Here is a 22,874-nt window from a genome sequence, read left to right on the forward strand (position 1 = left end):
TGGACTTCAACTGTAGTGAATGAGTAGTCAATTTATAGAAGAGTCCACCTCTGTTCTTCCACAGCATTCAAAAATACAGCACTTTTTACAGTGTTTTAATAAACTATCTGTGCTCTTTAACAGTAAAGTGTGGAACTACCAGTGTTAATATCTAACCCTAGCTTTTTAATGGTGTAAAAATAGTGATCTCTTAGCATGGGTAACTCTACGCCCCTGTCACTAGTATGTGGCCTGTTGGGAGCATCGGCTAAAAGTGTTGTATTTGGGAATGCTGGGAGGGCTATTCTACTCTCACTTTCATACTCACTATCACGATTCACTACAATCCAAATCCATTTCACCAGAGTTCACTATTAATCTCATCAATGATCCACTGAGAGAGAGAGGGAAAGAGAGAGAGATACAGAGAGAGAGGGAGAGATACAGCGAGAGAGAGAGGGAGAGAGATACAGAGAGAGAGGGAGAGATACAGCGAGAGAGAGAGGGAGAGTGATACAGAGAGAGAGGGAGAGATACACAGAGAGAGAGAGAGAGAGAGATACAGAGAGAGAGATACAGAGAGAGAGGGAGAGATACAGAGAGAGAGATACAGAGAGAGAGGGAGAGATACAGAGAGAGAGGGAGAGAGATACAGAGAGAGAGATACAGAGAGAAAGGGAGAGAGATACAGAGAGAGAGGGAGAGAGATAAAGAGAGAGAGATACAGAGAGAAAGGGAGAGAGATACAGAGAGAGAGATACAGACAGAGAGAGAGAGAGATACAGAGAGAGAGAGATACAGAGAGAAAGGGACAGAGAGAGAGAGAGAGAGAGGGAGATACAGAGAGAAAGGGACAGAGAGAGAGAGAGAGAGAGGGAGATACAGAGAGAGGGAGATACAGAGAGAGAGATACAGACAGAGAGAGAGGGAGATACAGAGAGGGAGATACAGAGAGAGAGATACAGAGAGAAAGGGAGAGAGAGAGAGGTTCTGCAGCGCTCCTTCATGGCGGATCGTTGCTGGGATGAAGGGATGAAGGTGAGCATCCTCTTCCTCCGTCGCGGGTGATGCATCGTTTTGGCGCGAGGCTCTGTGTGTGTATGTGCGCGTGCGTGTGTATTTTTCATCATGGAAGCTGGTCAGGGCTGCAGTGTGTATAGTGTTTGTTTAGTGTGTGTGCGTGTGCGCGTGTGCGTGTGTGCGTGCGTGTGTGCTTGCGTGTGTGTGTGTGTGTGTGTGTGTGTGTTGCCTCGGTTCGGTTCGGGATCTGACGACTCTGTTTCCTCATATACTGCAGCAGGACCACACACGCACACACACACACACACACACTGCAGCCAGGGCCAGCTGCCATGATGGAGTATACACACAGCACTGAACACACTCGGTTCTGATTCTGGTTCTGGATTATTGATGTTCTTTTAACAGAACCACAATCCGGAGACCCGACCAGAGTCCCACTGCTGCCCAGTAAGAGCTCCTCTCCTACACAGTGTGTGTGTGTGTGTGTGTAGTGTAAGTGAAGTGTGATCCAGGTGTGTGTGTGTGTAGTGTAAGTGAAGTGTGATCCAGGTGTGTGTGTGTGTGTGTGTGTGTGTGTGTAGTGTAAGTGAAGTGTGATCCAGGTGTGTGTGTGTGTGTGTGTAGTGTAAGTGAAGTGTGATCCAGGTGTGTGTGTGTGTGTGTGTAGTGTAAGTGAAGTGTGATCCAGGTGTGTGTGTGTGTGTGTGTAGTGTAAGTGAAGTGTGATCCAGGTGTGTGTGTGTGTGTGTGTGTGTGTAGTGTAAGTGAAGTGTGATCCAGGTGTGTGTGTGTGTGTGTGTGTGTGTGTGTGTGTGTAGTGTAAGTGAAGTGTGATCCAGGTGTGTGTGTGTGTGTGTGTGTAGTGTAAGTGAAGTGTGATCCAGGTGTGTGTGTGTGTGTGTGTGTGTGTGTGTGTGTGTGTGTGTAGTGTAAGTGAAGTGTGATCCAGGTGTGTGTGTGTGTGTGTGTGTGTGTGTAGTGTAAGTGAAGTGTGATCCAGGTGTGTGTGTGTAGTGTAAGTGAAGTGTGATCCAGGTGTGTGTGTGTGTGTGTGTGTGTGTGTGTAGGTAGTGTAAGTGAAGTGTGATCCAGGTGTGTGTGTGTGTGTGTGTGTGTGTGTGTGTAATGTAAGTGAAGTGTGATCCAGGTGTGTGTGTGTGTGTGTGTGTGTGTGTGTGTGTGTGTGTAGTGTAAGTGAAGTGTGATCCAGGTGTGTGTGTGTGTGTGTGTGTGTGTGTAGTGTAAGTGAAGTGTGATCCAGGTGTGTGTGTGTGTGTGTGTGTGTGTGTGTGTGTGTGTGTAGTGTAAGTGAAGTGTGATCCAGGTGTGTGTGTGTGTGTGTGTGTGTGTGTGTAGTGTAAGTGAAGTGTGATCCAGGTGTGTGTGTGTGTGTGTGTGTGTGTGTAGTGTAAGTGAAGTGTTATCCAGGTGTGGTGTGACCAGGTAGAGGGGCGGGGCCAGTTTAAGACATTGCCAATCTGCTGAGGGGCGTGTACCTGTAAAGCAGCCAGATGGGGGTGTGGGCGTGACCCCGGCGTGACCCCGGCGCGACCTGGCTCTCCACCTGCTGTGCTGTCTGGGTTCGGCTCCGGTTCGGTCCGGAGGGAAGAACCAGCCAATCAGGATGAAGAAGAGCCGCAGTGTCCTGACTGTGACCGGAGAGGAGGTAACACACACACACACACACACAATACACATTATACACACACACACACACACACACACACACACACAATACACATTATACACACACACTGCTCACCTGTATATATTTTTGCTCTGCAGGGCAGTGAGACAGCCATGGGTGTAGAGAAGGCGGAGTCAGCGTGCTACAGCCGCTCTTATACATCAGGGAGCACAATGGGGACTGAGTTTAGAAGGGGGCGGAGCCACAGACTTTCTTCAAGTTTGCAAGTAATTGTAGCTCCACCCACAATCAAGGTGTAATCCTGAACATGTATTGCATGTATATGCAGATAAACGTTTCCTTCCTGTGTGCGTGTTTGTGTGTGTTTCTGCAGGTACCGTGTTGGCTTCGCCCGCGTTCTCGTTCACCTGAGGTGCTGAGCGCGGCGCCCCGCCCTACGACCCTCCCGCTACGCATCCCACCACGAATCGCCATCACACACGCGGATCCAGACAGGTAATCACACACCTGTATCTGTACAGAGTTACAGGACTGTAGTACTGGTGCTGTAAGTTATACACTACAGCTAATAATAATTTACACAAATAATACTTCTCTTAGTGAGGTGGAGAATGGGGGCGTGTCTCCGGCAGATCTCAGCCCAGGTGTAATGCTCCACCCCTCGTTCCCTCAGTCTCAGAGGAGAGAAAGTTTCCTCTATCGCTCCGACTCCGACTACGACCTGTCTCCTAAAACCGTCTCACGCAACTCGTCTGTAGCCAGCGAGGGGTAAACGCACACCATCGTACACTCATACACACTGTCTAAATCCAGCATGTAATGAAGCCGGTATGTATTTCTTTCTGTTTCAGACACATGACTGAAGACTTCATCGTTACGCCGTTTGCTCAGGTGAGAAACAATCGAGCATCAGTAATACCTCTTAACTCCACTACTGTTTACTGTGGCCTTACTTTATCCCTCTCTCTCTCTCTCTCTCTCTCTGTCTCTCTCTCTCTATCGCAATCTCTTTTTCACGCCTCCTCTCTCCATCGCACTTTCTCCCTTTCTCTCTCTCTTTCTCTCTCTCTCTCTTCAGGTGTTGGCTAGTTTACGTTCTGTCAGAAGTAATTTTGCAATCCTGGCCAATCTCAACACCGCCACTGTAAAGTTAGTATCTCCTCTTCCTGAACTCCACTTCCTCTCCTCCTCTTCCCCGACTCCGCTTCCTCTCCTCGTCTTCCCCGACTCCGTTCCTCTCCTCCTCTTCCCCGACTCCGCCTCCTCCCCTCCTCATCCCCAACTCCGCTTCCTCTCCTCGTCTTCCCCGACTCCGCTTCCTCTCCTCGTCTTCCCCGACTCCGTTCCTCTCCTCCTCTTCCCCAACTCTGCCTCCTCCCCTCCTCATCCCCAACTCTGCTTCCTCTCCTCGTCTTCCCCGACTCCGCTTCCTCTCCTCGTCTTCCCCGACTCCGCTTCCTCTCCTCGTCTTCCCCGACTTCGCTTCCTCTCCTCGTCTTCCCCGACTTCGCTTCCTCTCCTCGTCTTCCCCGAGTCCGCTTCCTCTCCTGCTCTTCCCCGATTCCGCTTCCTCTCCTCGTCTTCCCCGACTCCGCTTCCTCTCCTCGTCTTCCCCGTCTCCGCTTCCTCTCCTCCTCTTCCCCGACTCCTCTCCTCCTCTTCCCAGACTCCGCCTCCTCTCCTCGTCTTCCCCGACTTCGCTTCCTCTCCTCGTCTTCCCCGACTCCGCTTCCTCTCCTCCTCTTCCCCGACTCTGCTTCCTCTGCTCGTCTTCCCCGACTCCGCTTCCTCTCCTCCTCTTCCCCGACTCCGCCTCCTCTCCTCATCTTCCCCGACTCCGCTTCCTCTCCTTGTCTTCCCCAACTCCTCTCTCTCCTCCTTTTTCTCAACTCTGCTTCCCCCCTCCTCTTCCCCAACTCTGCTTGCTCTCCTTCTCTTCCCCAACTCCACTTCCTCTCTTCCTCTTCCCAAACTCCGCTTCCTCTCCTCCTCTTCCCAAACCCCACTTCCTCTCTTCCTCTTCCCAAACTCCGCTTCCTCTCTTCCTCTTCCCAAACTCCGCTTCCTCTCATCCTTTTCCCCGACTTCGCTTCCTCTCCTCCTCTTTCCCAACTCCGCTTCCTCTCCTTCTCTTCCCTAACTCCGCTTCCTCTCCTCCTCTTCCCCAACTCCACTTCCGCTCGTCATCTTCCCCGACTCCGCTTCCTCTCCTCGTCTTTCCCAACTTTGCTTCCTGTCCTCCTTTTCCTGACTCTGCTTCCTCTCCTCCTCTTCCCCAACTTTGCTTTCTCCATTTCTCTTTCTCTGTTACTTGTCATTTGTTTTTCTTTCTCCACTCATCTATGTCCCTCCCTCTTTCTCTGCTTTTCTTCCTCCTTTCCTCTTCCTCTTTAAGTTTTGGCCCTTAGTGTGAGATTCTCCTTCTGTCTACAGGAGATCATCACAAAGCAGTCAGTCTACAGGACTCAGGAGCTCTCTCTCAGGTATACACATTCACACACACACACACACTCTCTCTCACACACACACACACACACACACACACACACAGGTGCTTTAGGTGTGCTTGTGTATTTTAGATCAGCAGTATCAGCAGTTGACCCTGGAGACCCTGGCAGAGCTGGACTGGTGTTTGGATCAGTTAGAAACCATTCAGACCCACAGGTCTGTTAGTGACATGGCATCCAGCAAGGTAACGTACCCTCACCTTCGTAACTTACCCTCACCTATGTAACACCCTTATCTAAGTAACGTATCCTCACCTACGTAACGTACCCTCACCTACGTGACTTACCCTCACCTACGTAACGTACCGTCACCTACGTGACACCCTCATCTACGTAACGTAATGTACTCTTTTCATCAATAGAATATCAGCTGTTATATCTGAATCTCTCTGTGTTTTATTAGTTTAAGCGAATGCTGAATCGGGAACTGTCTCACCTGTCTGAAATGAGTCGCTCCGGTAACCAGGTGTCTGAATACATCTCCAGCACCTTCCTAGGTAGGTGTGTGTGTGTGTGTGAGAATTGTGTTACGCTAATTATTTATCAGAATATGAAGAGGATGGGGAGAAGAGGAGGAAGAGGATGGAGAGATAAGGAGGAAGAGCTGCACCGTTCAGGTGGACCTGTTCCTCCAGTGATCACGAGCGTGTTCTCCTCTTTACACTATTGTGTTTACCTTCATCTTCATCATACACAAACGTAACACATATGTATGTGTGTGTATAATGTGTGAATGTGTGTGTATAATGTGTGAGTGTGTGTGTATAATGCGTGAGTGTATATAGTGTGTGTGTGTGTGTGTGTGTATAGTATGTATGTGTGTATAATGTGTGTGTGTGTGTGTGTGTGGTCTCCAGATCAGCAGAATGAGGTAGAGATTCCGTCTCCCACTCTAAAAGAGAAGCCGATGAGCCACATCAGTGGCGTGCGAAAACTCTCTCACACTCACAGCCTCACCAGCACACCACTGCCTCGCTTCGGCGTCACCACAGAACACGAGGACCAGCTGGCTGAGGTAACACACCACACTCTCTGTAATTGACACTGTGAATGTGATTGTGAATGTGATTGTGACGTGTGTGTGATGTGTGTGTAGGTGATGGAGGATGTAAATAAGTGGAGTTTTAATATTTTCCATGTGGCCGAGCTCTCCAATAACAGACCACTCAGCTGCATCATGTACACTATATTTCAGGTGAGTATGTGTGTGTGTAAAAGTGTGTGTGCATGTGTGTGTGAAAGTGTGTGTAACCCTGTGTGTGCATGCGTGTAAAGGAGAGAGACCTGCTGAAGACGTTCCGTATCCCGGTGGATACGTTCGTGTCGTACGTGATGACGCTGGAGGAACATTACCACAGCAGCGTGGCGTATCACAACAGCCTGCACGCCGCCGACGTGACGCAGAGCACCCACTGCCTGCTGTCCACACCAGCACTGGACGTGAGTTATACTAAACTATACAAAGAATAGTGAACACTCATTCTAATGAACAGTCAGATACGCTATGTTGCACCCATTCCTTATGAATTAAATGTAACGATAAACTGTGTGAGTGCCCCTTTAAATTCTGCGATTGTGGGGCACCGAGTGGTCCAGCGGTCTAATGCGCTGCCACTATGAGCGGGAGGTCACAGGTTCGAACCCCCGCTCATGCAGCTTTACCATCAGCTGTCGGCGCTTAGGGGGAGCAAAAATGCTCTCTCCGGGTGGGTAGATGGAGCTCTCTCCCCATCATGCTTAAAGGCGGCACGAGGCGTCTGTGAGCAGATGAATCGGAACCTGGCCGCTGTGCTTTCCTCCGAGCGCGCTGTGATGGTGCTCAGGCAGTGATTCATCAGCAGCAGCTCCAAAAAAGGGTTGACTGACTTCACAAGTGTCGGAGGAGGCGTGTGCTCGTCCGCATCCTCCAAGAGTCGCAGGTACCACCGGTGATGGGGACACACAAAAGTGGTTGGACAATTGGATAACCAAATTGGGAGATAATGGGGAAAAATCTGAAATAAAATTATATATATAAAAAAAATAATAAATTCTGCGATTGTGAATACAGGAAAGTACAACACTGTCACAGAATCCACCTTAAGGGGGCGTTTACACTAGTTACTGACAGCAGCCAGCCAGGTTCGTCATTACTGGAGCCAGCAAAATATGAACCTTCAGCATCACAAAGCCAGAAAAGAAAAGTGAGGCAGCCGTAAGTGATAATTTACACTGAATAAAGTAGAGGTGTGTTAAAGGTGGTATCATTAAGCAGCAGGTAAGCTAAGCTACAAAATACCTGGATAAACTTTACGTTAGCTACCTGCCTGTCAGTCGATGTTTATAACGATCAGTTAGTGTTATTAAAACCAGATGATAATTTGCTACACGACCTGTTCTCATATTTAATCACACAACACTGCAACTCAACATTCCTAACTTTGGTTTTGGTGAAAGTGGCGTAGCTTCTCTGCTATGCTTGTTATTCTACCGTGATTTTCTACCAAATAGAGGGATGGAATAACCTCTGCTCGGGCCCCCAAATGCCTTAAATCGGCCCTGACTCTTTCCTGCCTGTCTCTCTTTCTCTGTCTCTCTCTCTCTCTCTCAGGCTGTCTTCACTGATTTGGAGATCTTGGCGTCTCTCTTTGCTGCAGCTATTCATGATGTAGATCATCCTGGAGTCTCCAACCAGTTCCTGATCAACACCAGTAAGATCCAGTGAGATACGGTGTTTCTCCTAGTGCTGAAGTGCTGGTCTGAAGTGCTGGTCTGTGTGACTATGGGTAAGTGCTGGACTGTGGGACTGTAGGTGATGAAGGTTCTCCTGGTTCTCCTGCAGACTCGGAGCTGGCTCTGATGTATAACGATGAGTCAGTGTTGGAGAATCATCACCTGGCCGTCGGGTTTAAACTGCTGCACCAGGAAAACTGTGACATCTTCCAGAACCTCAGCAAGAGACAGAGACAGAGCCTCCGCAAACTCGTTATAGACATGGTACATACACACACACTATACACACACACTACACACACACACTACACACTATACACCACACTATAGATAGATAGATAGATAGATGTGCATAACGTGAGGGTAACTGAAATATTATAATAGGGCATGTCTGAGATTGTGACTGCAAAGATGGGTGTGTGTCCATGGTGTGGCCAGAGTTGCCGGAGAGAAAAAGTGTCACAGAGTCTTCAGTTTGCTGTGCTGGTAGGAGTTGAACAGTCTTATGGCCTGAGGGACAAAAGACTTTCGGAGTCTGTCTGTGGAGCAGGACTGGGACAGCAGTCTGCCGCTGAATGAGCTCCTCTGCCTGGTGATGGTGCTGTGCAGAGGGTGGTGAACATTGTCCATGATGTTCAGCAGCTTACTGAGGGCTCTCCTCTCTGCCAGTGGTGTTAAGGACTCCATCTCTAATCCCAGCACAGAACCAGCTTTCCTCACCAGCCTGTCCAGTCGTCCAGCGTCCCTGTTGCTGATGCTGCCTCCCCAACACACTACAGCGTAAAAGAGGACGCTGGCTACCACAGACTGGTAGAACATCAGCAGGAGTTTCTGGCAGATCCTGAAGGACCCAAGCCTTCTGAGGAAGTACAGTCTACTCTGTGCCTTCCTGTAGAGGGAGTCAGTGTTCACTGACCAGTCCAGCCTATTGTCCAGGTGCACACCAAGGTATCTGTAGGACTTGACCACCTCCACATCGACCCCCTCGATGGAGATTGGCTGCTGAGCAGAGGGCCTGGACCTTCTGAAGTCTATGCACATCTCCGTGGTTTTGGAGATGTTTAGCTGCAGATGGTTCATCTTGCACCACACCACAAATTCCTCAACCAGGGTTCTGTACTCTCTCTCATCACCATTACGCACACACCCCACAATTGCAGTGTCGTCAGAGAACTTCTGCATGTTGTGGTCTCCCAGTAACAGTCATTGATCCAGGTGCATATCCAACTCCATCTTCATTAGCTTGTCTCTCAGCAGTAGGGGCTGGATGGTGTTGAAGGCACTGGAGTCAAAGAACATGACCCTCACAGCACCTCCCCCCTTGTCCAGATGAGAGTGAGCTCTGTGCAGAAGATAGAGGATGGCGTCTTCCACTCCCACCTTCTCCTGGTATGCAAACTGCAGTGGTCCTCAGCATGGTGGACCTGAGGTCTTCCACGTGGCAGGAACCCTACCTAGACACAGACTCAGGTTAAACACATGTTGAAGGGGCTCACCCAGGTGATTGGCTGGAGGTTCTGGTAGTGGTGATGACTGTGTGATAACTGCTGCAGGAAGAAAGGAGGAGTAGGGGGCTGGTGGTGGGGGTGAGAGGGTGATGGATGCTGTAGGAGGGTAGGAGAAAGAGGCAGCAGGAGCAGGACAGTCAAACCTTTGTAAAAGTTGTTGAACTGATTTGCTCTTTCCACATCCCCATCTACTGGGTTGCCGTTGTTGTTCTTGCACCCATTGATGGTTTTATTGGCCCCAGACCTCCTTCATGTTGTTGTCTTGCAGCTTCCTTTCCACCTTTTTCCTGTAAGACTCCTTGGCCTCTTTATGACGTACCTAGAGTTCCCCCTGTACGCGTCTCAGCTTCACCAAGTTTCCATCTTTGAACGCCCTCTTCTTTTGGTTGAGGAGGTCCTTGACGGTGCTGGTAATCCAGGGTTTGTTGTTTGGAAAGCAGCGTACAGTCTTTGTGGGAACAGCAACATCCATACAGAAATTCAAGTAGTCTGTAACACAGTGAGTAACCCCCCAATGTCCTCTCCATGTGGGTGCAGCAGAACGCTCCAGTCAGTGGTGTCATAGCAGTCCCTGAGGGCTTCCTCTGCTTCAGGAGACCAGACTCTGAATGAGCGTGTGGTAGTGGGCTGCCTCAGTACCAGTGGTTTGTACTGAGGCTGTAGGAAGACCAGGTTGTGATCTGATCTCCCCAGCGGTGGTAGTGGAATAGCCCTATAGGCATACTTCACATTAGCATACAGCAGGTCTATGGTCCTGTTTTTTCTGGCCAGTCCACAAACCGGAAAAAAAGGAAGGCAGGGTAGAGTCCAGTGTAACGTGATTAAAATCTCTAGAAATCACGTAGAAGGCATCAGGGTGCTGTGTCTGCAGCACTGCGACAGTGGAGTGGATGACGTCACATGTCACCTCCACGTCTGCCCTAGGTGGAATGTAAATACAGTGAACATCCTGTTTTGAGCTGTTTTTACGTCGGTTCTAAACCCAACTTCATGTGCCCCACGCGTGTGAGTTATAGCAGAGCCAAACAGAGAAAGTGCAGGAGGAGGCGGTGCGAGCAGAGGCAGAAGAGGGGGGAGTGTGCCGGTGTGCTTGCCAGGCTAAAGGTACGCATACATGAAGAACCGATCCACAGAGGATGCCATTTCCTCCGTGGTCCACACTGCCCTCACCCACCTGGAGCAGAAGGATTCCTACGTTCGGATGCTCTTTGTGGACTTCACATCTGCTTTCAACACCATGATTCCTCAGACACTGATAACCAAACTCTCCTCACTTGGACTGAGCTCTTCGCTGTGCAACTGGGTCCTAGACTTCCTGACCAACAGGCCGCAGTCTGTGAGGATTCACAACATCTCCTCCCCCTCCATAATCCTCAGCACTGGCTCCCCTCAGGGCTGTGTGCTGAGCCCCCTCCTGTTCACACTGCTCACATATGACTGCTCACCTCTCCATCCAGGCTGTCATATTGTGAAGTTTGCGGAAGACACGGCAGTGGTTGGATGCATCACGAACAGAGATGAGTCCAGCTACAGGCAGGAGGTGGAACACCTGGAGGGTTGGTGCATAGATAACAACCTCTGCATCAATGTAAAGAAGACAAAGGAAATGATTGTGGACTTCAGCATGTAGAGCCTCTGATTCTTCACCAGACTGACTAGCTTGTTGGTTTTCTTGGTCAGTGAGTTGACATTCCCCATAACCACCGACGGAAGCGAGGGTTTGTACCTACACCGTTTCTCCGTCATTTTAGCCTTTAGCTTAGCCTTCAGCTTGGCTCGAGCTCTGCAGCCTTGGTACTTCCGCCTCAGCTCTCCCGGTATTGTGTGGACAATGCCCCCACCTCCCATGGGTCGGAGGGCCAGCAGTTCTTCACAGGAATAAACACAATATTCCTCAAAAAAACAGAAAAATTCACCACTATACACCACACTATACACCACACTGTACATCACACTATACACCACTACACACCACGCTATACAGAGCAAACTCATCATAGACATGGTGCACGGACACAGTAAATGCGTGTGTGTTTGTGAGTGCAGGTATTGGCTACAGACATGTCGAAGCACATGACTCTACTGGCTGATCTGAAGACGATGGTGGAGATGAAGAAGGTGACGAGTTCTGGGGTTCTGCTGCTCGACCATTACAACGAGCGCATACAGGCAAGTGTGTGTAGGTGCTAAAGGCTGTGCTGCACTGTGCTGATCTCAGTGTGTATGCGTGTGTGTAGGTGCTGAAGGCTGTGCTGATCTCAGTGTGTATGCGTGTGTGTAGGTGCTGAAGGCTGTGCTGATCTCTGTGTGTGTGTGTGTGTGTAGGTGCTGAAGGCTGTGCTGCACTGTGCTGATCTCAGTGTGTATGTGTGTAGGTGCTGAAGGCTGTGCTGATCTCAGTGTGGGTGTGTGTGTGTAGGTGCTGAAGGCTGTGCTGATCTCAGTGTGTGTGTGTGTAGGTGCTGAAGGCTGTGTTGCACTGTGCTGATCTCAGTGTGTATGCGTGTGTGTAGGTGCTGAAGGTTGTACTGATCTCAGTGTGGGTGTGTGTGTGTAGGTGCTGAAGGCTGTGCTGATCTTAGTGTGTGTGTGTGTCTGTAGGTGCTGAAGGCTGTGTTGCACTGTGCTGATCTCAGTGTTTATGCGTGTGTGTAGGTGCTGAAGGCTGTGCTGATCTCAGTGTGGGTGTGTGTGTGTAGGTGCTGAAGGCTGTGCTGATCTCAGTGTGTGTGTGTAGGTGCTGATAGCTGTGTTGCACTGTGCTGATCTCAGTGTGTGTGTGTGTGTGTAGGTAATGAAGGCTGTGCTGCACTGTGCTGATCTTCGTGTGTGTGTGTGTGTAGGTGCTGAAGGCTGTGCTGATCTCAGTGTGTGTGTGTGTGTAGGTGCTGAAGGCTGTGCTGCACTGTGCTGATCTCAGTGTGTGTGTGTGTAGGTGCTGAAGGCTGTGCTGCACTGTGCTGATCTGTGTGTGTGTGTAGGTGCTGAAGGCTGTGCTGCACTGTGCTGATATGTGTGTGTGTGTGTGTGTGTAGGTGCTGAAGGCTGTGCTGCACTGTGCTGATCTGTGTGTGTGTGTAGGTGCTGAAGGCTGTGCTGCACTGTGCTGATATGTGTGTGTGTGTGTGTAGGTGCTGAAGGCTGTGCTGCACTGTGCTGATCTCAGTGTGTGTGTGTGTGTGTGTAGGTGCTGAAGGCTGTGTTGCACTGTGCTGATCTGTGTGTGTGTATAGGTGCTGAAGGCTGTGCTGCACTGTGCTGATCTCAGTAATCCCACTAAGCGTTTGGTTGTTTATAAACGCTGGACTGAGAGAATCATGCAGGAGTTCTTTAGACAGGGAGACCGAAAGCGAGAGCGAGGGATGGAGATCAGCCCCATGTGTGATAAACACACACAGTGTGTGTGTGTGTGTAGGTGTTGAAGGCTGTGCTGCACTGTACTGATCTGTGTGTGTGTGTGTGTGTGTAGGTGCTGAAGGCTGTGCTGCACTGTGCTGACCTCAGTGTGTATGTGTGTGTGTAGGTGCTGAAGGCTGTGCTGCACTGTGCTGATCTCAGTGTGTGTGTGTGTGTGTGTAGGCACTGAAGGCTGTGCTGCACTGTGCTGATCTCACTGTGTGTGTGTGTGTGTAGGTGCTGAAGCCTGTGTTGCACTGTGCTGATCTGTGTGTGTGTATAGGTGCTGAAGGCTGTGCTGCACTGTGCTGATCTCACTGTGTGTGTGTGTGGGTGTGGGTGTGTGTGTGTAGGTACTGAAGGCTGTGCTGACCTCAGTGTGTGTGTGTGTGTGTGTGTGTGTGTGTGTGTGTAGGTGCTGAAGGCTGTGTTGCACTGTGCTGATCTCAGTGTTTATGCGTTTGTGTGTAGGTGCTGAAGGCTGTGCTGATCTCAGTGTGTGTGTGTGTGTAGGTGCTGAAGGCTGTGCTGCACTGTGCTGATCTCAGTGTGTGTGTGTGTGTGTGTAGGTGCTGAAGGCTGTGCAGCACTGTGCTGATCTCAGAGTGTATGTGTGTGTGTGTGTAGGTGCTGAAGGCTGTGCTGATCTGTGTGTGTGTGTGTATAGGTGCTGAAGGCTGTGCTGATCTCACTGTGTGTGTGTGTGTGTGTGTGGGTGTGTGTGTGTAGGTGCTGAAGGCTGTGCTGATCTCAGTGTGTGTGTGTGTGTGTAGGTGCTGAAGGCTGTGCTGATCTCAGTGTGTGTGTGTGTATAGGTGCTGAAGGCTGTGCTGCACTGTGCTGATCTCAGTGTGGGTGTGTGTGTGTAGGTGCTGAAGGCTGTGCTGATCTCAGTGTGGGTGGGTGTGTGTAGGTGCTGAAGACTGTGTTGCACTGTGCTGATCTCAGTGTTTACGCGTATGTGTGTAGGTGCTGAAGGCTGTGCTGATCTCAGTGTGTGTGTGTGTGTGTGTGTAGGTGCTGAAGGCTGTGTTGTACTGTGCTGATCTTAGTGTGTGTGTGTAGGTGCTGAAGGCTGTACTGATCTCAGTGTGTGTGTGTGTAGGTGCTGATAGCTGTGTTGCACTGTGCTGATCTCAGTGTGTGTGTGTGTAGGTGCTGAAGGCTGTGCTGCACTGTGCTGATCTCAGTGTGTGTGTGTGTGTGTGTAGGTGCTGAAGGCTGTGCTGATCTCAGTGTGTGTGTGTAGGTGCTGAAGGCTGTGTTGCACTATGCTGATCTCAGTGTGTGTGTGTAGGTGCTGAAGGCTGTGCTGCACTCTGCTGATCTCAGTGTGTGTGTGTGTGTGTGTTTGTGTAGGTGCTGAAGGCTGTGCTGCACTGTGCTGATCTCAGTGTGTATGTGTGTGTGTAGGTGCTGAAGGCTGTGCTGATCTCAGTGTGTGTGTGTGTAGATGCTAAAGGCTGTGTTGCACTGTGCTGATCTCAGTGTGTGTGTGTGTAGATGCTGAAGGCTGTGCTGCACTGTGTTGATCTCAGTGTGTGTGTGTGTATAGGTGTGCTGCACTGTGCTGATCTCAGTGTGTGTGTGTGTGTATAGGTGCTGAAGGCTGTGCTGCACTGTGCTGATCTGAGTGTGTGTGTGTGTAGGTGCTGAAGGCTGTGCTGATCTCAGTGTGTGTGTGTGTGTGTGGGTGCTGAAGGCTGTGCTGATCTCAGTGTGTGTGTGTAGGTGCTGAAGGCTGTGCTGCACTGTGCTGATCTGTGTGTGTGTGTGTAGGTGCTGTCGTTCTCACCAGATGATCACTCAATCTCTGCACGAATATCACAGTGTCTCTCAGACATATCCTCATGGATGAAGGAACATCACCTCCAACTAAACCTGAACTTCTGGTCATACCAGCAAAACCTTCTATTCAACACAACTTTGCCATAACCATCGACTCTCTCTCTCTCTCTCACCGACAAAGGTTGCTAGGAACCTGGGTGTCATGGTTGATGACCAGCTTCTCTTCACGCACCATGTGGCCTCAGTTGCTCGGTCCTGCCGCTTTGCGCTTTACAACATCGGAAAAATTCGACCGTTTTTGACGCAACAGGCCACCCAACTCCTGGTACAAGCTGTGGTAATCTCACGCCTCGACTACTGCAATGCCCTGCTAACTGGCCTCCCGGCCTGTGTAGTAAAACCACTACAGATGATCCAGAACGCAGCAGCACGTCTGGTCTTCAACCAACCAAAACGGGCACATGTCACTCCGCTGCTTATTGAGCTCCACTGGCTACCAGTTGATGCTCTCATCAAATTCAAAGCTCTTACAATCGCCTACAAGGTGATGACAGTACAGGTTCCTTCCCACCTGCACTCACTCCTGAAGGCTTACGCTACCTCCCGGCCGCTGCGCTCCTCCAATGAACGTCGCCTCGCTTTACCAAACACTCACACAAAGCAATCCAGACTGTTCTCATACAGAGTTCCCCAATGGTGGAACAAACTACCTTCTACTACCAGATCAGGAGATTCTCTCACTATCTTTAATAAACTCCTGAAGACAGAGCTCTTCAAAGAGCTCTTACTCTCCTAACACCTCTAACTAACTACCTTCTACTACCAGATCAGGAGAATCGCTCACTATCTTTAATAAACTCCTGAAGACAGAGCTCTTCAAAGAGCTCTTACTCTCCTAACACCTCTAACTAACTACCTTCTACTACCAGATCAGGAGAATCTCTCACTATCTTTAAGAAACTCCTGAAGACTGAGCTCTTCAAAGAGCACTTACTCTCCTAACACCTCTAACTAACTAACTACTTCTAACCCCATTTCCTTCTTCCTCTTCTCTACTCCTCTATCCCATTATTTCCCTCTGACCTCCTTAAGGCCCTATCTATAGATGCTTTATTTTTAACTTCTATTATTTTTGTACTTAACCTCTTCTATTATTTGCACTTCACTATTGTAAGTCGCTTTGGACAAAAGCGTCTGCCAAATGTAATGTAATGTAATGTAATGAAGGCTGTGCTGCACTGTGCTGATCTGTGTGTGTGTGTATAGGTGCTGAAGGCTGTGCTGCACTGTGCTGATCTCAGTGTGTGTGTGTGTAGGTGCTGAAGGCTGTGCTGCACTGTGCTGATATGTGTGTGTGTGTGTGTGTAGGTGCTGAAGGCTGTGCTGCACTGTGCTGAACTCTATGTGTGTGTGTGTAGGTGCTGAAGGCTGTGCTGCACTGTGCTGATCTCAGTGTGTGTGTGTAGGTAGTGAAGGCTGTGCTGCACTGTGCTGATCTTTGTGTGAGTTTAGGTGCTGAAGGCTGTGCTGCTCTGTGCTGATCTGTGTGTGTGTAGGTGCTGAAGGCTGTGCTTCACTGTGCTGATATCTGTGTCTCTGTGTGTTTGTGTGTAGGTGCTGAAGGCTGTGTTGCACTGTGCTGATCTCAGTGTGTGTGTGTTTGTGTAGGTGCTGAAGGCTGTGCTGATCTCAGTGTGTGTGTGTGTGTGTAGGTGCTGAAGGCTGTGCTGCACTGTGCTGATCTGTGTCTGTAGGTGCTGAAGGCTGTGCTGATCTGTGTGTGTGTGTTTGTGTAGGTGCTGAAGGCTGTGCTGCACTGTGCTGATCTCAGTGTGTGTGTGTGTGTGTAGGTGCTGAAGGCTGTGCTGCACTGTGCTGATCTCAGTGTGTGTGTGTTTGTGTAGGTGCTGAAGGCTGTGCTGCACTGTGCTGATCTCAGTGTGTGTGTGTTTGTGTAGGTGCTGAAGGCTGTGTTGCACTGTGCTGATCTCAGTGTGTGTGTGTGTGTAGGTGCTGAAGGCTGTGCTGCACTGTGCTGATCTCAGTGTGTGTGTGTGTGTAGGTGCTGAAGGCTGTGCTGCACTGTGCTGATCTGTGTGTGTGTGTGTGTAGGTGCTGAAGGCTGTGCTGCACTGTGCTGATCTCAGTAACCCCACTAAGCGTTTGGTTGTTTATAAACGCTGGACTGAGAGAATCATGCAGGAGTTCTTTAGACAGGGAGAGCGAGAGCGAGGGATGGAGATCAGCCCCATGTGTGATAAACACACACAGTGTGTGTGTGTGTGTGTGTGTAGGTGCTGAAGGCTGTGCTGCACTGTGCTGATATGTGTGTGTGTGTGTGTGTGTAGGTGCTGAAGGCTGTGCTGATCTCAGTGTGTGTGTGTGTGTAGGTGCTGAAGGCTGTGCTGCACTGTGCTGATATGTGTGTGTGTGTGTGTAGGTGCTGAAGGCTGTGCTGCACTGTGCTGATCTCAGTGTGTGTGTGTAGGTGGTGAAGGCTGTGCTGCACTGTGCTGATCTTTGTGTGAGTTTAGGTGCTGAAGGCTGTGCTGCTCTGTGCTGATCTGTGTGTGTAGGTGCTGAAGGCTGTGCTGCACTGTGCTGATCTGTGTGTGTGTGTGTGTGTAGGTGCTGAAGGCTGTGCTTCACTGTGCTGATATCTGTGTCTCTGTGTGTTTGTGTGTAGGTGCTGAAGGCTGTGTTGCACTGTGCTGATCTCAGTGTGTGTAGGTGCTGAAGGCTGTGCTGATCTCAGTGTGTGTGTGTGTGTAGGTGCTGAAGGCTGTGCTGCACTGTGCTGATCTGTGTCTGTAGGTGCTGAAGGCTGTGCTGCACTGTGCTGATCTGTGTGTGTGTGTGTGTGTGTTTGTGTAGGTGCTGAAGGCTGTGCTGCACTGTGCTGATCTCAGTGTGTGTGTGTGTGTGTAGGTGCTGAAGGCTGTGCTGCACTGTGCTGATCTCAGTGTGTTTGTGTAGGTGCTGAAGGCTGTGCTGCACTGTGCTGATCTCAATGTGTGTGTGTTTGTGTAGGTGCTGAAGGCTGTGCTGCACTGTGCTGATCTCAGTGTGTGTGTGTGTAGGTGCTGAAGGCTGTGCTGCACTGTGCTGATATGTGTGTGTGTGTGTGTGTGTGTGTAGGTGCTGAAGGCTGTGCTGCACTGTGCTGAACTCTATATGTGTGTGTGTGTAGGTGCTGAAGGCTGTGCTGCACTGTGCTGATCTCAGTGTGTGTGTGTAGGTAGTGAAGGCTGTGCTGCACTGTGCTGATCTTTGTGTGAGTTTAGGTGCTGAAGGCTGTGCTGCTCTGTGCTGATCTGTGTGTGTGTAGGTGCTGAAGGCTGTGCTGCACTGTGCTGATCTGTGTGTGTGTAGGTGCTGAAGGCTGTGCTTCACTGTGCTGATATCTGTGTCTCTGTGTGTTTGTGTGTAGGTGCTGAAGGCTGTGTTGCACTGTGCTGATCTCAGTGTGTGTAGGTGCTGAAGGCTGTGCTGATCTCAGTGTGTGTGTGTGTGTGTAGGTGCTGAAGGCTGTGCTGCACTGTGCTGATCTGTGTCTGTAGGTGCTGAAGGCTGTGCTGATCTGTGTGTGTGTGTTTGTGTAGGTGCTGAAGGCTGTGCTGCACTGTGCTGATCTCAGTGTGTGTGTGTGTGTAGGTGCTGAAGGCTGTGCTGCACTGTGCTGATCTCAGTGTGTGTGTGTTTGTGTAGGTGCTGAAGGCTGTGCTGCACTGTGCTTATCTCAGTGTGTGTGTGTTTGTGTAGGTGCTGAAGGCTGTGTTGCACTGTGCTGATCTCAGTGTGTGTGTGTGTGTAGGTGCTGAAGGCTGTGCTGCACTGTGCTGATCTGTGTGTGTGTGTGTGTGTGTGTGTAGGTGCTGAAGGCTGTGCTGCACTGTGCTGATCTCAGTGTGTGTGTGTGTAGGTGCTGAAGGCTGTGCTGCACTGTGCTGATATGTGTGTGTGTGTGTGTAGGTGCTGAAGGCTGTGCTGCACTGTGCTGATCTCAGTAATCCCACTAAGCGTTTGGTTGTTTATAAACGCTGGACTGAGAGAATCATGCAGGAGTTCTTTAGACAGGGAGACCGAGAGCGAGAGCGAGGGATGGAGATCAGCCCCATGTGTGATAAACACACACAGTGTGTGTGTGTGTGTGTGTGTGTAGGTGCTGAAGGCTGTGCTGCACTGTGCTGATATGTGTGTGTGTGTGTGTGTGTGTAGGTGCTGAAGGCTGTGCTGCACTGTGCTGATATGTGTGTGTGTGTGTGTGTGTAGGTGCTGAAGGCTGTGCTGATCTCAGTGTGTGTGTGTGTGTAGGTGCTGAAGGCTGTGCTGCACTGTGCTGATATGTGTGTGTGTGTGTGTGTGTAGGTGCTGAAGGCTGTGCTGCACTGTGCTGATCTCAGTGTGTGTGTGTAGGTGGTGAAGGCTGTGCTGCACTGTGCTGATCTTTGTGTGAGTTTAGGTGCTGAAGGCTGTGCTGCTCTGTGCTGATCTGTGTGTGTGTAGGTGCTGAAGGCTGTGCTGCACTGTGCTGATCTGTGTGTGTGTGTGTGTGTAGGTGCTGAAGGCTGTGCTTCACTGTGCTGATATCTGTGTCTCTGTGTGTTTGTGTGTAGGTGCTGAAGGCTGTGTTGCACTGTGCTGATCTCAGTGTGTGTAGGTGCTGAAGGCTGTGCTGATCTCAGTGTGTGTGTGTGTGTAGGTGCTGAAGGCTGTGCTGCACTGTGCTGATCTGTGTCTGTAGGTGCTGAAGGCTGTGCTGCACTGTGCTGATCTGTGTGTGTGTGTGTGTGTGTTTGTGTAGGTGCTGAAGGCTGTGCTGCACTGTGCTGATCTCAGTGTGTGTGTGTGTGTAGGTGCTGAAGGCTGTGCTGCACTGTGCTGATCTCAGTGTGTTTGTGTAGGTGCTGAAGGCTGTGCTGCACTGTGCTGATCTCAATGTGTGTGTGTTTGTGTAGGTGCTGAAGGCTGTGCTGCACTGTGCTGATCTCAGTGTGTGTGTGTGTGTAGGTGCTGAAGGCTGTGCTGCACTGTGCTGATCTCAGTGTGTGTGTGTGTGTAGGTGCTGAAGGCTGTGCTGCACTGTGCTGATCTCAGTGTGTGTGTGTTTGTGTGTTTGTGTAGGTGCTGAAGGCTGTGCTGCACTGTGCTGATCTCAGTGTGTGTGTGTGTGTGTGTAGGTGTTGAAGGCTGTGCTGCACTGTGCTGATCTCAGTGTGTGTGTGTGTTTGTGTAGGTGCTGAAGGCTGTGCTGCACTGTGCTGATCTCAGTGTGTGTGTGTGTAGGTGCTGAAGGCTGTGCTGCACTGTGCTGATCTCAGTGTGTGTGTGTGTAGGTGCTGAAGGCTGTGCTGCACTGTGCTGATCTCAGTGTGTGTGTGTTTGTGTAGGTGCTGAAGGCTGTGCTGCACTGTGCTGATCTCAGTGTGTGTGTGTGTGTAGGTGCTGAAGGCTGTGCTGCACTGTGCTGATCTCAGTGTGTGTGTGTGTGTGTAGGTGCTGAAGGCTGTGCTGCACTGTGCTGATCTCAGTAACCCCACTAAGCGTTTGGTTGTTTATAAACGCTGGACTGAGAGAATCATGCAGGAGTTCTTCAGACAGGGAGACCGAGAGCGAGAGCGAGGGATGGAGATCAGCCCCATGTGTGATAAACACACCGCCTCCATCGAGAAGAGCCAGGTAACACACCAAACACACACACACTACACACCAAACACACACACACACACACACTACACACACACTCTCTACATTTTTTCAGAAAGATCTCAGTAATTAACTGATCAGGTGATCAGGTGAGTGGGGAGCAGGATCAGCAACACAAGTGAGAACATCTCATAGTGAACATCTCCAAATGGTCCCCGACTGTCCCTGCCCCGGGTCATGTGACTCATTAGTGTTTTCAGGGCTCAGGTGTGAATGGGGGAGCAGGTGTGTTAAATTTGGTGTTTTGAAACAGAATCGTAAATTAAAAACACAGTAAAACTGAGATACAGAACGATGACCAAGAACATTCCTCCTAAGGGTCGATCAGCGATGGCGGTAGTGGGTGGTGCAGGGGCAGCGGTAGCGTGGTGGCACGTGGACGGTTGTGGCACGGGGTCAGCGGGAGCACGGTTGCGCGGGGACGGCAGGAGCGCGGTGGCGTGGGGACGTCGGTGGCGCGGGGACGGCGGGAGCGCGGTGGCGTGAGGGCGGCGGTGGCGTGGGGACAGCGGTGGCGTGGGGACAGCGGTGGCGTGGGGACAGCGGTGGCGTGGGGACAGCAGTGGCGCGGGGACGGCGGGACGTACAGAGTTCAGACAGTTAGAGCTTCACTGTGAGATGAACTCGGCGGTGTTGCAGATATTTCTACATTATTCTGTTTTGAAATGTTTTCTGATTTATAATCTGAGTTCTGAATATAAATGATCACAGTTTGAGTTTTACAGTGTAATAAATCACTGTGTGTGTGTGTGTGTGTGTGCGTGTGCGTGTGTGTGCGTGTAGGTGGGGTTTATAGACTACATCGTTCACCCGCTGTGGGAAACGTGGGGTGACCTGGTCCATCCTGATGCTCAGGAGATACTGGACACCCTGCAGGAGAACCGGGACTGGTACCAGAGTACGGTTCCTCAGAGCCCCTCCCCCCCGCCAGACCGGGACCGACCTCACACCCACCGCTTCCAGTTCCCCAACACCGACCACACACACCCCAACACCTATCACCCACACTACCACACATCACCACAACCAGAGGGAGACACCGAAGAGGAGAGAGAGGGAGGAGCGACTAGAAATGGAGAAGAAGAAAAGAAGGGAATACAAGACGAAAGCAAGGAAGAAGAAACAGAGAACAAGAAACAAAAAGAAGATGAGGTGAAGGAAGAAAATAAACAAATAGAAAATGAGGAAGAAGGAACAGAGGAAGAAGAGAATGACGAAGGGGATGAGTATGATGAAGGTGGAGAAGGGGATGGAGGTGAAGGAGAGGATGATGGAGGTGGAGAAGGGGAGGATGATGGAGGGGATAAAGATGAAGGTGGAGGAGGGGAGGAGGATGAAGGTGGAGAAGGGGAGGATAGAGGTGGAGGAGAGGATGATGGAGGTGGAGAAGAGGATGGAGGTGGAGAGGAGAATGGAGGTGGAGAAGGGGATGATGATGATGGAGGGGAGAATGGAGGTGGAGAAGGGGATGATGATGATGGAGGGGAGAATGAAGGTGGAGAAAGGGACGATGATGGAGAACTGGAGGATGCAGGTGGAGAAGGGGAGGAGGATGTAGGTGGAGAAGGGGAGGATAATGGAGGTGGAAAAGGGGAGGATGATGGAGGTGGAGAAGAGGATGGAGGTGGAGAAGTGGAGGATAATGGAGGGGAGAATGGAGGTGGAGAAGGGGATGATGATGTAGAACAGGAGGATGCAGGTGGAGAAGGGGAGGAGGATGTAGGTGGAGAAGGAGAGGATAATGGAGGTGGAGAAAGGGAGGATGATGTAGAACAGGAGGATGCAGGTGGAGAAGGGGAGGAGGATGGAGGTGGAGAAGGGGAGGATAATGGAGGTGGAAAAGGGGAGGATGATGGAGGGGAGAGTGGAGGTGGAGAAAGGGAGGATGATTCAGAACAGGAGGATGCAGGTGGAGAAGGGGAGGAGGATGTAGGTGGAGAAGGAGAGGATAATGGAGGTGGAGAAAGGGAGGATGATTTAGAACAGGAGGATGCAGGTGGAGAAGGGGAGGAGGATGTAGGTGGAGAAGGAGAGGATAATGGAGGTGGAGAAAGGGAGGATGATGTAGAACAGGAGGATGCAAGTGGAGAAGGGGAGGAGGATGGAGGTGGAGAGTAGGATGGAGGAGTGGAGTAAAGAAGAGTGATAAAAAATAGAGCAATATGAGTTTCTAGCTTAAAGAGAAACTAAGATGGAGAGAGAGAGAAAGAGATGGAGACTCATCTGTAAATCTATCACTGCCAGCTCCTGCAGAGGAACGGAGCTCCACAGTCTTCACCCACCAGAACCCAGAGAGAGAGTGTGAATACCATGTGTGTGTGTGTATGATGTGTGTGTGTGTGTATGATGTGTGTGGTGTGTGTGGTGTGTGTGTGTGTGTGTGTGTTCTGATCTACACTGTGCCGAGAGAGAAATGTCTTTTCCTCCATTTTTGTCGGAGGAAAATCTTTGGAACTGAAAGGCGGAGTTAAGAACTTTCCCACAAGGCCGTTCACCCGGACACTGCATGAATCTGTAGCAATGCATTGTGGGACTACGGGAGGCTCCTCCCCTTTCCTGTGTACAGTAGTTACGATTTAAACTTTAAACAATAAAGCAGTTTCATCA

The 22,874-nt window shown here is 50.4% G+C and overlaps 1 protein-coding gene and 1 long non-coding RNA gene across 2 annotated transcripts; both read left to right on the plus strand.

The window, feature by feature from the left end:
- Positions 1–789: 789 nt before the first annotated feature.
- LOC103042361 (cAMP-specific 3',5'-cyclic phosphodiesterase 4B-like) lies at positions 790–22,874 on the plus strand. Its single transcript, XM_049469565.1, has 19 exons — positions 790–1,017; positions 1,408–1,449; positions 2,410–2,668; positions 2,788–2,916; positions 3,024–3,145; positions 3,251–3,418; positions 3,502–3,541; positions 3,729–3,799; positions 5,084–5,133; positions 5,230–5,342; positions 5,561–5,654; positions 6,015–6,172; positions 6,254–6,352; positions 6,433–6,597; positions 7,748–7,847; positions 7,979–8,133; positions 11,424–11,546; positions 20,058–20,240; positions 21,051–22,874. The coding sequence occupies exons 3-19, from the start codon at positions 2,627–2,629 to the stop codon at positions 22,383–22,385; spliced, it is 3,147 nt and encodes a 1,048-aa protein (XP_049325522.1). The 5' UTR covers positions 790–1,017; positions 1,408–1,449; positions 2,410–2,626; the 3' UTR covers positions 22,386–22,874.
- Positions 14,032–15,942, plus strand: LOC125785842 (uncharacterized). Its single transcript, XR_007428186.1, has 3 exons — positions 14,032–14,186; positions 14,373–14,422; positions 15,828–15,942. It is a non-coding gene; the product is annotated as an uncharacterized LOC125785842 (long non-coding RNA).

Source organism: Astyanax mexicanus, chromosome 21 (assembly GCF_023375975.1).
Source record: "Astyanax mexicanus isolate ESR-SI-001 chromosome 21, AstMex3_surface, whole genome shotgun sequence".
Lineage (NCBI taxonomy): Eukaryota > Metazoa > Chordata > Actinopteri > Characiformes > Acestrorhamphidae > Astyanax > Astyanax mexicanus.